We start from the raw sequence: 14,878 nt of genomic DNA on the forward strand, positions 1-14,878 counted from the left end.
AGCTCCACCAAATCCACCACCAAAAGCCAACTGTTTATACCACACACACCCCCCGTTCTTCCAAAACTTTGTATATAAAACCACCGTCCAATTTTCCCTCTTTACACCACAAATACACAACACACACACACACACACACACCAAAAAAAAAAAAGAAGTTGTAATAAACAAACAAGAAACCCACCCGGACAGAAACCCAATTCATAAACAATCGTTTGCCGTCATCATCAGAAATGAACCCCATCCCGACCAACTAGGTAAGCCGTAACCGAGCCCGTTTGTGTGTGGAGTTGCGCAGATCTCCCGTACCCTTCTTCTCCACCCTTTCTTTAATCATTGTTGCTACGTCTCTTGCGGTTCCGTATTCGTACCCTGCTGTGGTGCCGCCGGCAACGGGGGAACAGCCGGAGGAGGAGCCGGAGCGGGGACGCCGCCGCTGCCAGCCACGTTGTTACCCTCCTCCTCTGCCCGCTTAAGATCCAGACTCTTCCCTCTCGAAGACGACAAAAGGCTGGAACCAATCGAAACCGTCCTCTCGCCACCAGGCGGCGACTTGGCCCTGCGCTGCTCGACATTCTCCTTGTGCTCACGGTACTTGTTCTTGATCCAGCTCGAGATCTTATCTTTACCGCCATTTCCGCCGCCTTCGCCTGAAGACACTTCGCCGCTGGCAATGGCCCGATCGAGGGAGTCGCCCGTCATGCTCTGCCTCCCCTTGTAGCCCGAGCTTCCGATCGACGTGGTGCTGGTTTCGGCGTTGGAATGCGTTCCGAGCAGCCGGGGAGAGGATAGCGGGGGGTAAGACGGGCCCGTGTCCTCCTTTTTCCGTGACAGACGCCATCTCTTCTTTTGGCTCTTTTCTCCCGACTCAGGACTGGTCACTTCTGACGTCACAGCCGTCAGCTCATCCACCTGGTCCATGTCCGAGCTCTCGTTGAACGAGCTGTTCAGTGACGTCGGCGGGGACTTTTTCGATTTCAAGGTGTTTTCTGCATCGTTGGGCGTCAAAAGAGTGTGGTGTTGAGTTTCTGCATCGGCAACCGTAGGCTGAGGTGCTGGAGGTGCTGGCGCCTGTGGCGTCGTGTCAGATGCTGTTTCCGACTTTGGCTCAGCTGGAGCATCTCCCGGAATGGCAAGCTTGGAGCCAGAAGAGATTGTCTCCAGAGGATTGGGTGTTTCGGTGTTTGGTGACGCGGCTGCGGAGTGCGACAGTGATGCTTGTGAGCTGTGTGCGCTGGGGTTGGCGCTACCTGGCATCCTTTTCTTCCTCAGCTTGTTTGGCTTTCCGCCTTCACCGTCGCTTGTGGCAATCCGTTGGAACAAAATTGGCAGCTTCCGTTCCTTGGATGGTGTCGTGACTTCAGGAACAGGGGAGATGGGCTCGAGCAACTTCTCCTGACCTGGCACAGCCAGGTTTGGTAGCGGGACGGCTAGATGTTCGGGTCGTGGCCCGCTTGGTGCCGTGGTTTCCGGTACCGGTACCGGTACCGGAGCTGGCGGTAATTGCGTGTTTGCTTCCGTCTCTTCCGGCGTAGCAACTTCTTCTAGCACTGCTGGGGGAGGTATGACTGCGGTGGTAGGAGGAGCCACCGGCGTCAGTGGACTGACAACTGCCTCCCCGCGATTACCAAACCTGCCAGCCTGCAGTGCTGGGGACTTCTTTGATGGGACAGTGTTGCTCCTGTTGAGTCCACCGGTCGGGGTGGTGGCAACAGCTGGGCTCGCAGGACTCGGGGCGCCGTTGGAGGCCATGGAACGTCTTGAAGAGGTCGACTTGTTCCTACGAATCGACCCATTCTTTCGGACGCTCTCGGCTCCGGCGCTCGCGGTCGAAGCAGACCGATGAACCCCAGACTTCCTGTTGGGAGTATGCGGAGGCTTGGGGTTCTGCACTTGCTGAGCCGTCTTCTCGTCCAATCCTGTGCCTTGCATGCCAATGAGGAAATGATCCTGGTTTTCGATGAGGAAAATGATGACGAGTTGGTTCAGCCGGTACTCTTCAGGCGCCATCGCATGGTGAGGATGAGAAAGCATGCCGGGTTGAAAGATGGCAGCCAGATTCTGCGAATTCATCCTGTTCTGGTCCGACTTGGCCGCAAAGACCGCAAGCAAATCCAGGATGTACAACAGAAGCTGGCGGTTGAGGGGCGGTAATTCCGTAATGAGCTGTTGGTACCTCCTGATGGCGGCGTCCATATCGAACGTCTCGACGAATTGCGGCCCTTCGGCCTCACCGGCGCCCGGCCTCGTGGCCCCTCTCAGAGGTTCCCGGAATTTCTCGTAAAGATCCAGGGGCACGACCGGCTCGGGGAGATCGTTCAGGTATCGGCGAAGCACGTTGGCGGCGTCGTGAACCGTGTAGCCGTCCCAGACGAGACCTTTGCCGTACCTATCGGGCGAGTCAAAGATGTTCTTGAGCTCCTTGATTCGCTTCTCAGACCCGCTGAGGCGAAAGATGCCCTCAATTTCAGTGGCTTCAACGTCATGTTAGTTCTCACACCCAGTCACAAAAGCCCGGCTTTATTCCATCCCGATTACAGTACACAACGGGACACGCACCTCTCTCCTTCAAGAAAATACCACATTTTGCTACCACGATCGGCACATAACCATAGATGTAGCTCTTGCCGTCCTCGTCGACGAGCGAGATGGCGACGTTGGCATACGTGATGCTCTGCCGGAGGGGAACACCAAAGATGCCTTGGGGACGGGCTTGGTCTGCGACTATTAGTTTCGGTCCGGCTCGGCACAACGGTTTTGGGCACGATCCTCTCGCGAATCTCCTGAGGCGCCAGGTTAGGATGCGGGCGATGGCATCCAACTTGGGCACCTCTGGTCGCTTCGGTCTCTCGGGCAGCGGCGGGCTCATGTTTGCACTTGCTGAATGAGCTGCTCGCTTCTCTTCTTCTAGCACAATGTTCTGGAGCAGGACTGCGGCGGACGGAAGTTCTTTATACAATCCCTCCATGTCCTCCGCAAATATGGGTCTCCTTCCGGGCTGCTTGGATCTGGTGTTACAGGACGGGGTGGACAAGGTTGCGTTACCATTTGCTTCCTGGTGCTTGGAAGGGAGTTTGAAACCTTTCCACCAAGACTTGAGATCACGCTTGCTGGGCGGAGAAACAGCAGATGACAGCTGGGTGGGAGCCGCGGGGATGGAGGGCGTATGCTGGTGGTGGTGCTGATGTTGATGATGATGCTGGGAGGGCTGCTGCTGCTGCTGCTGGGAAGCAACAGGCGGGTGTGGTGCTGGTAGTGCGGCGGACGTCATGGCTGCGTGTCGGCGCGTAGGCTGGCAACTGAATCAGTGCCACAGCACTGGCGAGGCTGAGGGCTCTGCCTTGGAGTTCGCCAGGTTCAACGTGGGATGTGGAGGGAAATCAGAAATCCAGATCGCGATGCTTGCTATGCTTGCTGGCGGGACCAAAAACAACCAAAAACGGCGGGACGGGTGTGGGCAGGTGCCAAAACAATTATGCGCGTGGGGCGAGGTTGTATGGAGTTGTCGGTAGGGGTTCTGCGACGCGCGATGGTGGTTGACTTGGACTTGTTACTGCCCGTTGCTGCTGCGGCGGCGGCTGGCTGGGCCCCGTTTTCTTGTAGTAGTAGTAGTCGGCAAGGACGGCGGATGGATTCGAGTGATTCGAGCTCGGTCGGGGACACATTCGAAGGACGGTCGACGGTCGGCGATATGTCGCGCGGGGAGGGGAGGGAGGGTATTCGCTGTGCAGACGAGACGGAGGGCGTGTCGTGTTTGCAGAGGTGAGTTTGATTAAATGGACCTGGTGTGCGACGCAGGAGGAAGGGACGGCCGGTTGCTTTTCAAGACTGCCCCGGGAACACTTGGGCAGAATGAACAGGGGACAGGAGCTTCCCCCAGCGACCTGCCCCAGAACCAGCCCACAGTGCCAAGTTTGTCCCCGCACTGACCTTGGCGTCAGGACGATGTTCACTCAACGGTGTTCCGTACGTAACCCCCAGCCTGGAGCGAGTCAAGTTGTTTTTCTTGCAAGAGTAAATATTGGAGAGTACACGTATTTGGAGATCGTTTCTTCATTTCCATTACCCGCCACGGTAGATTACCTAGATTCCCGGTTACACTACACGTGGAGAGTCTGAGGTACCACGGATCGTTTGCTTCAAGAATACAGGGCCGTGCCCGCAACCAAGACAAGAAAATCACAAAGGATGGCAGACTCCGACTTGGCCAGGCCCTCCCCCAAGACTGCGGCTGCCAGGGACGTGGTTCTTTGGAGGCTCGATTCTGGATTCCGGACAATGGATCAAAGTGGACAGCCCTGCCCGTCCGTGCCCGCTGCCCAGCTCTTTTTCAAGCCCCCCAGTCATAGCCGTCCTGGGAGGGGTTTTAATTCTGGCCGGCGACCACCTGGCCATTTGTTTCTCGATGGGTTTGCTCGCGGGAATAGCATTTCAGAAGGGGGAATGACCACAGAGATCTTCACCGCAGATCCCGGCATTTGATACGGCTATAATAACCACCATGCTACCATCGTGAACGAAACGCTCTCTCAACAGTCAAAAATGCTACCCCTCCATTTCAACGCTCAGCTGGCCCCCTCCTCCGTCCCCCGAAGTCGAGCTCCCCCGGTCCCTGCCGCAGCACACGCTTGTCGCACCAGCCTCTGCCTCGGCCCTCACAAGACATGTCAAACCAGGCCTGGCGTGGTGGGACTTTGAGACCTTGCTCAGAATTACAGCACACTTGCTTTCCCAGAACAGGATTCACCATCTGCAAGTCGACAGGAAGATCTTGTCCATCTTTGGAGGGTCGCTTATGGCGCACGAAATCAGTCCAATCGTGGAAGCGATGCCATGGAAATTGTCCCTGAATTGCTCCTCTCAGCAACAGCTGAAGCCTGGAAGAGGGAGCCATCTACCTATTCTATCTAAACCCATATCGAGAGATGGGACTAATGACGTATGTAGGGTTCACTGCAGCAATAGACAACTTCTAGACTGTGGTTTCTCAACAGCCGCTGCCGCGACGTGCATCTGCTTGTTTGATGGTGCATTTTGAGCTTTTTATGAATCAACAATGCAAAGAAACAAAAACAAAGAAAAACAAACAAAAAAGGTCTTTCGTCTCCGGGGAGTCTTTCGTTTTCGCTCATTGTTATTTTGTCCGCCGGGAACCAACTCCAGCCTTTCCCAACTTTTGGAGCGCCAAACCGGTCCACTGGAAAACGGAGATTGACGGCGGCTTTTTCTTCCCTTGCTGGCCACGCGATATATTTTTCCAAATATAGCACAGCGGTGTCTCTGGGGAGTTCGTCATCCTTTTTGCCCCTCCTTCATCACTTTGTTATGTGAATGAAACCCTTCTTGACAGCGTCCACTAGAGCTTGCCTGCAGTTATTCACCAAGTATGCGGCTGCAATTGGCTTGTCGTCAGCTGACCCTGCATGGAAAATATCGAGCAAGAAAGCCTCTCCCCATCGCGATGTGTTGTTCAGCTCTTCGATTTGGGGAACTGCTCGATCCTGCAGGGATCCATTAGCGCAACCTCCCTCCGCCGCCGCCGCCGGCAACAGACGCAATAACGCTGGCGATCTATAGCAGGTTTGCAACCTCCCTCGCCGGCGGGTAAGGTAGGCCTGGAGAAACCAGGCGCTGGATGCGGCCGAGGATGATGGTGGCCTCCTATAGCTCCCCAGAGTTCTGGGTCGTTGGTTTCCAGCGGGTTTGATTCGCGACGGGCTGGTTATGGTCGACCCCATCATCCGCCATTCTGGGGGTCATGTGCACCCGCTTGAATTTCAACACAGTGCGGCAGATGCTTGGTGGTACCTTACAGGTCACATTTTTTATTTTTACAAGAGACTCTGGAACCTCAACTCCAGAGCATCCAGACCCCGCAATATAGCTAGGTAGGTAATCAATATTCTTCCTTCTTCCAGACCAGAAGTAAAAGCGCTTGTTTCATCTCTCAGCCCTCTCGAGTGATACGAGCTCTCTCTGCCAACGTCATAGGTCGTTCTTCCTTCAGCTTGCTGCCGGCGCCATTGGGGCATCTCTGATTGGCCATCCCTACATCTCCATCTAGATATGCGGGCCAAGTCTGTACCAGAAAGGGGATTCTCCAGAGGAAAACACCGGCTTAAGATATTCGCGGATGTTCAACACGTTTTACTAAGAGGCCACCAAACATGATGAATAGCCAAGCGGATATGCTCAAGAGAAGTCTACCTCAACACAAAGTCATCCAGATGCAGGGGAAACTCCAGCCTCATATCATATTAACCCATAGTGAACTCCCCATCCCCTCTCATTGTACACAACCCAACTCCCCAATTCACTCACCGCTCTTGCCCCATTAACCGAAAAACTCCCCCAAAAAATACCATTTTCTTTTTTTGGAACATCCCCATATGGTGAAAGATTCCTGTTGCTGTGAACCTACCTCCCCGGCCTGCCGGCTCGGCTTCGGCACAACCCGCTCCCCTTCGTCATAGGACAAACGCTGCGCACAGACCATTTTTAACAGTCCCAAGGCACGGAAATTTCTTATCGGCGATAACACCTAGTGGAAGCTCAGTCTCAATCGACATCATCGCTGCCTACCATCGTCAAACCACCACAATCACCACAACCACACAACCCACACAACCAAAATGGACAGGTATGTCCCCTCCCTCCCCCGCTCCCCCTTCCTTTCCCCTCAGTCCCGCAAGAATGTCGCTAATAAAGATGTGAAAAGCCTCACAAACTCCGAACAGCAAATCCTCGCCGACCGCATCCAAAAGCGGCAGATGAAGCAGTTTATGGGCGTACGTTCCCCTCTTCCCAAGAGGGTGTAGTAGTAGTAGTAGTAGTGGTGGTGGTGGTGGTGGTGGTGGTATTCGTATGGAAGGGGGGGCCTCTTCGCTGACGCTGAGAGTACGTACAGATCTTCGGCAACCTAGTAGACTCCTGCTTCACCTCCTGCGTCGACGACTTCCAGTCCAAAGCCCTTTCCGGCCGCGAGACCGGCTGCCTGTCCCGCTGCGTCTCCAAGTGGATGGCGACCAACGAGCGGATGGGCGAGCGGTTCGCCGAGTTGAATGCTGCTGAGATGGAGAGGCAGCAGAGGGGGGGTCGTTGAACTACACCATACCATACCTACACGACACAATATAAAACACAAGGGGTGGGGGGCAGGGCAATATCACTGTTTTAGTGTGGGGAGGGGGGTTAGGGGGGGGAAGGGTGGGAACGCAAAGGGGGGGCTGGGATAGATGGCGGATGGGGGGAAATATCCCGTGTAACAATATGGAATTGATGCCTTGTTGTTGGTTGGCGAAATCATGTTTTGAGTATTCTATCAAGCCGATACAGGGAATGATGATTGAGGATAATAGAGTGGAAAGGGAGGGGGGAAAAAAACTCTCTGTTCAGATATCAACCAACCACTCGCTCTGGAACGTGACACAACTCCCTAGCCCTCGAACAATCGGTTAAAAGAACAGCTGCTGCAAAAGCAACAGAGCCAAGTGATACCAGAATGGATAATAGGGAGACCTTGACCATATCACAAACTCACCAACACCATCACAAAACTGTTCTCATGCTTCTCAATTTCCCCCCTCTACCACCCCTCCCTCTCTCAAAAGTAGCTAAAGATGCAAAACGCCATGCCAGAGTCCCCTTCTCACCCCTCATACGCTCTTTGTTTTCCGCTTCGGCAACAAACAAACTCTCTCTAAACGCCCTTTAAAAATAACATAAACCCTCCCCCCCAAAAAGAATCCATCAAAAAAAAAATATGTACAACCAACCACCCCCTTCTTACTACCCACAACCACCACCACCACCACCACCACCACCACCACAACAACAACAACAACAACAACAACAACAACAACAACAACAACAACAACAACAACAACAACAACAACAACAACAACAACAACAACAACAACAACATCTCTACTCAACATCAAATCTCACTCACTCATCATCAGGCGGTTCCGTTCAAAAAACAAATAAATAATTGTCGACAAAACACACCCCACCACCACCGCAAGAGGATCAGAAACCTAATTATCCTCCTCCTCCGTGTCCGTGTTCGTATCACTGGTATCATCGCTCTCCTCGTCCGTCCCGCTCTCCTCGTCGCTGTCCTCCTCGTCGCTCTCCTTCACCACCTTCTTCTTGGGCTTTGGTGGCGCACCACCCTTGGCGGCGTGCATGATTCCCGCCAGAGAATCTGTCTTCACATTAGCATCAGATACCTCCAGGGCAATAGACTGTAACATACCCTCCTCCGGTTCGCTAATCTCATCCTCCACCACCTGCTCCATCTCGGCAGCCTTGCTCGCCTCCTCCACAATCAGCGTCACCTCCATCTTGGTGTCAAACCCGACATAGCTGTCGCAAACCACATGCATCACAAAAGTGTAGTGCCCCGCCTGTGGTGGCGCCTGGAACTGCGCCTTCAGGGTCTGCATCGCAAAAGTAGGCGTCTTGCCATCCGCCTCAAAGATCGGCTTGTCAAACTGCGCAAAGGTAAATGGTGGCACCGCCACACGGCCTTGTTTCGAGTCTGTGAGGAAAACGTGCCACCTTGGAGAGTGGTCGCGCGCAAAGTATGGGGACGCGGCCAATGGCGCAGAGATGGGCTCGTCAGGGGCCTCCTCGTAAATGGGTCTGCCCTTCTCGTCCTTGCCAATCTGCTTCTTGGCCTTGCGGCCGAGGATGGCGTCAAGGTCGTCTTCGGCTGGGTCGATATCCTCGAGATCCAATGGCTCAATCTCGGGCACGTTTTCGCTGCCTGGTGGCACGAAGCGGCCCTTGACGACGAGTGTGACGAGAGAAGAGGGGAGAATGAACTTTTCACCAGTAACCTTGAAGTATGCCTTGGCGACGCGGAAGAAGGGTAGCTGCTTAGCAACAGAGACGGCTTCGCGGTATTGCTCATCAGTGAGAAGACCCTTGCCGACAACCAGGCTGCGGCGCTTAGCGTCCGGCCTGTCCATAAAGTCCTGCACGTTGGTGTGAACCTTGGAGTCGCCATCGACAGCCTTGACAGTCGCTGGAGTAAAGTGAGGAAGCTGGAGAAGGGGCGAAGATTTTGGTGGGAGAGCCTGAATGAGGAGCTGGCTGGCGTAGTATGAAGACAGGAGAGGAGCCGTGTTCATGTAGGCAAGAGAGATGGCGGTAAGAGACTTGTTGAGAGCTTCGGCAATTGGGGCGACGGCGAACTTAGCCTTCTCCAAGATGGGGTCGTCAAGCTCGACGCGTCCGAGGTAGGCCCAGAGAAGTGCCAAGGCCTTGCGTTGGGGGCCACTTTCGAGATCCTCCAACTTCTCCTTGTCCTTGACAGAAAGACCGCCAGCGAGAGGAGAGAGCTCGCCCTCGGCAAGAATTCTGGACTCAACCTTGGACAAGCCAGAATCGGCCTTGTCGCCCCTGAACAGCTCGTCGTATTCCTGACCCGTGCTGAGGGCGCTAATGACGCCGCCCTCGTCGATGTTGTCCTTGTACTCCCTGAACAGCCGGTTGGCGCTCTCCATGAGAACGCCCTCCTTGGACCGTCTAAGCGTCCCGTACCACCATGACCCAACCAGGTATGGCAACAGAATACCAAAGAGCGCAGAGTACAGAAGCACAACATACTTGCCATTGCCGTCAGACACAATGGCCTTTGGCAAAGCAATGTTGATGCTATAACCCTGCTTGCCATCAGGGTTACCATACTGGATATAGTTGTTGCGCACCTCCTCGTCGGTCAAGGCCTGGTGGGCCTTGGTGATCTCGACGTAGCGGGCATTGAGATCGTCCATGGTCTCGTTCTTGGAAGCATCAGGCTTGATCTTGTCGGGATGGAACTTGAGGGACAGCTTCCTGTAGGCGCTCTTGATCTGCTTCTCGGTGGCCGACTCGGAGATGCCGAGAATGTCATATGGGTTCCATAGCTTCTGCGTTGGCGTCTCGGTGTTCTGGATGAGGACGAGCATGTAGCCCATGACAACCCAGCCGACGGCCACGGCGATGATGAGCCATAGCTTGCGGTCCTTGCGCTTCTCCTTCTTGCGTAATGAGTCGACAACGTCGGTGTGTTTATGTTTGAAGTTTGTCCGAATGCGCGGGAACGAGGCGGCGGGGTCTCGCGACCTCTTGACGAGGATGTATGTAAGTGGGAGGGTGATGATGAGCGTCAGGGTAAAGACGAAGAAGGGCCAGAGGTAGCCCTCCTCGTCGTAGGCGTAGTCGGTGCTCATGTCGGCGGTTCTGCCGAGTGGGCACGACTAGGTTAAGCTGGGTGTCGCAGTCTGGTTGCTGTTGTTTTCTCGGGAGGGTCGTGAAGTATCAAGCTGCCAACAAGGTAGGTGTCCTCCGAAGGCGAGCGTGGTGTGGGCAATTGGGGGGAAGAAAAGACAAACTATGATCCAAATCCTATATTGCTACTGCACCAAGGGGACAGATTGACAAAGGTTGGAAGTCAAAGTCCACACAACCTGAAGAGTTCGGGCGGGTGCTGGATGCAATGTGGCGGCTTCTCACAAGGTGCTGCTTGTCTGGATACTTTTTTCGCGGCCAGCGGCAGCGCCTGCCCGGAAGTGAATCGTGGCCTCGAAATCCAGAGCAGGGGGTCCAAGCTCCCTGGCTGCCCCCTTGGCATCAGCCCCGCCAACTGCCCGCCCGCTTTGCCGCCTCTTGGCTCGGTGGCCATCGGTGGCTGCAACGTGACCGTCAGGTGTATAATTATGATGATTATTATATTCATATTCCTTTCCTATTCGAGCCATTTTAGAGCCAGTACCAGTACACTACGCTGTCGCACAAGTTGAACTTCAACATAAACTCAATAAACGCTGATCTGCTTCATCATCATAGCCAAGATCACAAGCATACAAGCTGCCCTGTCTACCCTATCTATCTGCAGTACTATGCTGAAACGAGGTATCGAGAGCAAAGAGTTCACACGCCATGAGAGGAAACCGTCAAAAAGGAAAAACTCATGATAAAATGCCATCGGGAACGCCTTCCTCCAATGATGATGATGATGATGATGATGATGATGATGATGTTGTTGTGATAGTATATGAAACAGACCGGTAGTCTATGCCCCCCTCCCCACCCCCGAGAAAAACGACGAGAAAAAGAAAACCGTTAGACCCAATCTTTTAACCGATGGCGAGAACAGCAGCACCCCGTATCCATTTCACCTGTCTAGTCCCCCGGCTCCTCACTGTGCTTCCATGTATCGCCTGACCATAATCGTACACATGTACAACACTCCAGCCGTGATCAGGAGCACAGGCAAGAGCTCCGGGGGGAGAAGCACAACAGCAGCCATTCCAAAGAGCCCAATCTGGCGCAGCTTTTCAATCCACCTATCCTGTTCGTCGTCGGCCTCGGCCCTCCACGCCGCCTTGACGCCGCTCGCCTCTGCTTCATTCGTATGTCTGCTGTCTTGTTTCTCGTCACCATCATCTTCGCTCCCGGTGTCGGCAGCGTCTCGCTCCTCGGGCTGTCAAGAGTACTGAAAGTGGTGCGGGAATCCACCTCTGCCTCCGCGAGGTTGACCGCCACCGCCGTTGAAAGCGAAGCCACCACCTGGGAAGCCACCACCGCCGCCGCCTCCAAAGGGACCACCACCGCCCATCATGGAGAAGAGAATCTCGGGGTCAATGCCGCCGTGCATGCCGCCGCCACCGCCGAACATGTCAGCCGGATCTTGCAGGTCAACGCCGCTATCATAACGCTCACGCTTCCTATCATGCTGTTAGCAAACAAGCTTGGTTGTCAAATCCCGGGATAAACTTACTGAGGATCACTCAGGTTCTCGTAAGCCTCGCTGATGTCCTTGAAGCGAGCCTCGGCTTGCGCATCTCCAGGGTTCTTGTCAGGATGGTGAACAATGGCGAGCTTGCGGTACGCCTTTTTGATCTCCTGTTCGGTTGCCGTCTTCTCGATCCCCAAAATCTTGTAGTAATCCTTGCGCAGCGACTTCTTGAGCTCCAGCTCGGCTCTCCTAACCTCCTTGGCAACTGTTCTGTCCTCGGGATCGAGCTCGTGGATCGCCTTCCATTCCCGGACAGCCGCCTCCCACTTCTCGGCCAGCCCCAAAGCGTTGGCCTTGGTCTTGCGAGCCTTCAGATACGAAGGGTCGAGGCTGACAGCCTTCTCACAGTCGGCAATGGCCTCATCGTACTGCTTGAGCTTGATACGGCACAACGCCCGGTTTTGGTACAGCTTGGAGTTGGTGCCCTTGTTGGCGGGGTCAACCTCCAAAGCCTTGGTGTAGAGATCGAAAGCAGACTGCCACCTGCCGGCCTTGTACTCGCTGTTACCCTCCTCCTTCATCCTGTCGAGTTTCTGGACCACACGGAGCCACTTGATAGCATCCCTGAAGTCGGGGTCGCAGTTAAGCGCCTGCCGGAAATGCTGGACAGCCTTGTCGTTCTCGCCAGTGGCATACAAAGCACGTCCACGCAGAACAAGAGCCTCAGGATCCCGGCTGTTGTTGCGGAGCAGGGACATGGCGATGTTCTGGGCCTCACCGAGAGAGTTGACGTCGCCCATCTTGAGAAGGGCCTCACCGCGCATCAGTTGCCACTTTCTTGGCTTCAGAGCGCCCATACCAAGCAACTTTTCGGCCATGTCCAGAGGGTGCAAAACCATAGAGGCGGCGGTGCCATCCCTGAGCGCTGATTGAGCAGCTCTGATATGACGGAGCATCTCCTTGGCCGGGGCCGTGTCCTTGGCTGATGGTGCTGGCTGGATCCGGCTGAAGGTAGCGATAGCCTCCTCTGGCTGGCCGGTGCTGGTGTAGATACGAGCCAAGCGCAACAAAATCTTGATGTTGTGAGGGTCCAACTCAACGGCCTTCTTGCAGTCTTGCAAAGCCTCAGTCCATCTGCACGCAGACATAAAAGCAGCAGCCCGGTTGCCCAGGTAGGTCGCCGAGTTTGGCTGAAGAACGACAGCTACACAGGGAAAGAAAAAAAAGCATTAGTCACACCCGCATCTCGACCGAAAAAAATTGCGTTTCAGTGTTTGTTGGTGACCCACCTTTGGTATAGAACTCAATAGCATGCTTGTAATCGCCGGCCTTGAAAAACTTGTTGCCATCGTTCTTGAAAGACTCTGCCTGCTCAGCCTCTGATTGCACGGGGCTGGAAGGCGACGACCGGTGAGGCGGGGGAGCGGGGACGGCCTCGTCAGCCGGAGTGGCAGCACCGTTTGCTGAGGCGTCTGTACCGTTGCTCAAAGGCACCGTGAAAGAGTTGGTGTGAGGAGGAGCGGTGGGCTTCTGCTGGCCAGAGGCAGCCGCAGCGGCGCCGCCATTCACGGGGTCCTTTTCGACGTCCATTGATTTTCTTTCGCTCAGGCCAGACAGCTCGGAAAAACGCTTGTTGCGCACCTCGGGAGGCAGGTTGAGGGGATGCTCTTCGGGGTCGATCTTCTTGCGGCGGAAGGACGACGAAGAGATGGGGTCGGTTGCGTGCCGGGCAGAAGAGCGGGAGGGTCTCGAGGATGAAGAAGATGAAGAAGGCGGCTTTGACTCGCGCGTGGGCGGCGACGTCGACCGGTGTGACTTTTTGGTCGGGGACCGGGATGAGGATGTTTTGGGAGTGGGCGCCTTTGTGGGCGAGGGAGGGTGCTGCTGTTGCTGCTGCTGCTGCTGCTGTTGGGATTCTTGGATGACGGTTTCGTAGTTTGGAGGAAGATCCTCGTAAGCGTACGGTTCCTCCTCGTCCGGGGAGTTGGGCTTCTTCGAGATTTTGGAGAAAAACTTCATTTGCAGTGGGTTCCGCAGTGGCTTAACACTAAAAACCGTCTCACCCAAGGCCCTGATTGTTATACAGTAATTCTGCCGTTGGACCCAGTCACAAAAGACAGCAAAAAAGATACTGGTGACTTTTGGCAAGCTGCACCCTTTGTATCAATGCAGCGGCATCAAGGCAAAAATAGGTGAATAGGCTGGCGGCAGGTACCGGGCGTCAAGGTACACCTTTTTTTTTTTTTTTGGCAGGTCGGCTCAAGGGCTGTGCGGTGCAGTTGCGGCGGTGGGCGGAAGGGCGCGGGGGGGGGTTGAAGTGTGGGCGAAGCGGGAGTGTGGGAGCAGCCGTACAGTGAAGTTCTTCTGGTAGCTGGTGGAAAACGTGGGAACCAGGAGAATACAGAAGAAAGTGGAAAAGTCAAGAGGTCGGGGATGGAGTCAAGGAGTCAAGGAGTCAAGGAGTCAGAGCCAAATGGTCTCTTCTAACTCCTGGTGGATTGATTGAAAGGGTTTAGATGATTTTCTCAGCCGTCCAAGCAAATCAAGCAAATCATGGACACATGGACGATGGAGCCCTCTCCTGTGCCCCGTTCGGGTCTCTTCCAATTCGAAGAGCCACAGGCAGAGCCAGGCATCAAGCTGGCTGGCTGGGGGCAAAAGCGAGCGTTGCTCTGGAAATTTGGGACACCAGCGAGACCAGCAACTGGACCAGTGATGCCATTCGTCAAGTACCCCCCAGCGATCTCCTGGTGAAAGACACCAAATGTCCAAGGCTGGTGCCCCGTTTGAGGAATATAAAATACAAATCACAACCGTAATAGGGGGGGTTGACACACTAGTTCTCGAAGCTTCTGTGGGTCGGCCCGTCCGCAGTCGGCGGCTTTTCGCTGTAATGAGCGGTCAGTTGCAAGGCTGACGTCCATATCTTCATCTCTCGATATCAAGATATCCATCAGTAGGTATCATCAGCTACTTCCCTTCTTTCTTTCTTTCTTTCCCCTCCCCTCCCCTCTCGGTACTTCTCAATACATAGTGCTACAGTCAGAAATAAATATGCTCGTCCAACCCGGCCAGATTGGAGGGATCATCCGCAAGCGCTTCCCGCGCCTTTTGGCGAACCGTCTGGGGAGCAATTTGTGACAGCCACCC

At 54.6% G+C, this 14,878-nt stretch overlaps 5 protein-coding genes across 5 annotated transcripts; 2 read left to right on the forward strand and 3 right to left on the reverse strand.

Annotated features, from left to right (window-relative positions):
• Positions 1 to 53: 53 nt before the first annotated feature.
• SAC7 (GTPase activating protein (GAP) for Rho1p) lies at positions 54 to 4,469 on the reverse strand. Its single transcript, XM_062893928.1, has 3 exons — positions 3,046 to 4,469; positions 2,560 to 2,931; positions 54 to 2,474 (listed from the first exon to the last, which is right to left on the reverse strand). Exons 1-3 carry the CDS (start codon positions 3,269 to 3,271, stop codon positions 343 to 345), a joined length of 2,730 nt encoding a protein of 909 aa, XP_062739781.1. The 5' UTR covers positions 3,272 to 4,469; the 3' UTR covers positions 54 to 342.
• Positions 4,027 to 4,482, forward strand: QC762_0113860 (uncharacterized protein; the record flags this gene model as incomplete). Its single annotated transcript, XM_062884335.1, has 1 exon — positions 4,027 to 4,482. Exon 1 carries the CDS (start codon positions 4,189 to 4,191, stop codon positions 4,480 to 4,482), a length of 294 nt encoding a protein of 97 aa, XP_062739782.1. The 5' UTR covers positions 4,027 to 4,188.
• A 2,150-nt stretch (positions 4,483 to 6,632) lies between these two features.
• Positions 6,633 to 7,171, forward strand: TIM9 (protein transporter tim9; the record flags this gene model as incomplete). The annotated part of the gene is made up of 3 exons (XM_062893929.1): positions 6,633 to 6,640; positions 6,719 to 6,788; positions 6,908 to 7,171. 3 exons carry the CDS (start codon positions 6,633 to 6,635, stop codon positions 7,100 to 7,102), a joined length of 273 nt encoding a protein of 90 aa, XP_062739783.1. The 3' UTR covers positions 7,103 to 7,171.
• An 841-nt stretch (positions 7,172 to 8,012) lies between these two features.
• SEC63 (secretory subunit) lies at positions 8,013 to 10,566 on the reverse strand. Its single transcript, XM_062893930.1, has 2 exons — positions 8,258 to 10,566; positions 8,013 to 8,206 (listed from the first exon to the last, which is right to left on the reverse strand). The coding sequence occupies exons 1-2, from the start codon at positions 10,218 to 10,220 to the stop codon at positions 8,037 to 8,039; spliced, it is 2,133 nt and encodes a 710-aa protein (XP_062739784.1). The 5' UTR covers positions 10,221 to 10,566; the 3' UTR covers positions 8,013 to 8,036.
• A 134-nt stretch (positions 10,567 to 10,700) lies between these two features.
• On the reverse strand, positions 10,701 to 14,411 carry QC762_710820 (uncharacterized protein). The gene is made up of 3 exons (XM_062893931.1): positions 13,018 to 14,411; positions 11,771 to 12,932; positions 10,701 to 11,717 (listed from the first exon to the last, which is right to left on the reverse strand). The coding sequence occupies exons 1-3, from the start codon at positions 13,745 to 13,747 to the stop codon at positions 11,477 to 11,479; spliced, it is 2,133 nt and encodes a 710-aa protein (XP_062739785.1). The 5' UTR covers positions 13,748 to 14,411; the 3' UTR covers positions 10,701 to 11,476.
• Positions 14,412 to 14,878: the final 467 nt, after the last annotated feature.

The sequence above is a fragment of the Podospora pseudocomata genome, chromosome 7 (genome assembly GCF_035222375.1).
Source record: "Podospora pseudocomata strain CBS 415.72m chromosome 7, whole genome shotgun sequence".
In the NCBI taxonomy this organism is placed as follows: domain Eukaryota; kingdom Fungi; phylum Ascomycota; class Sordariomycetes; order Sordariales; family Podosporaceae; genus Podospora; species Podospora pseudocomata.

Coding starts and splice junctions, on each gene's coding strand:
- SEC63 (XM_062893930.1), bottom strand. CDS start 10,220: ATGAGCACCGACTACGCCTACGACGAGGAGGGCTACCTCTGGCCCTTC. Junction 8,207..8,257: donor GATTAGCGAACCGGAGGAGG/GTATGTTACAGT, acceptor ATGTGAAGACAG/ATTCTCTGGCGGGAATCATG.
- QC762_710820 (XM_062893931.1), bottom strand. CDS start 13,747: ATGAAGTTTTTCTCCAAAATCTCGAAGAAGCCCAACTCCCCGGACGAG. Junction 12,933..13,017: donor TATTGAGTTCTATACCAAAG/GTGGGTCACCAA, acceptor TTCCCTGTGTAG/CTGTCGTTCTTCAGCCAAAC. Junction 11,718..11,770: donor GAGAACCTGAGTGATCCTCA/GTAAGTTTATCC, acceptor ACAGCATGATAG/GAAGCGTGAGCGTTATGATA.
- SAC7 (XM_062893928.1), bottom strand. CDS start 3,271: ATGACGTCCGCCGCACTACCAGCACCACACCCGCCTGTTGCTTCCCAG. Junction 2,932..3,045: donor CAAGCACCAGGAAGCAAATG/GTAACGCAACCT, acceptor CGTCCGCCGCAG/TCCTGCTCCAGAACATTGTG. Junction 2,475..2,559: donor TATTTTCTTGAAGGAGAGAG/GTGCGTGTCCCG, acceptor ATGACGTTGAAG/CCACTGAAATTGAGGGCATC.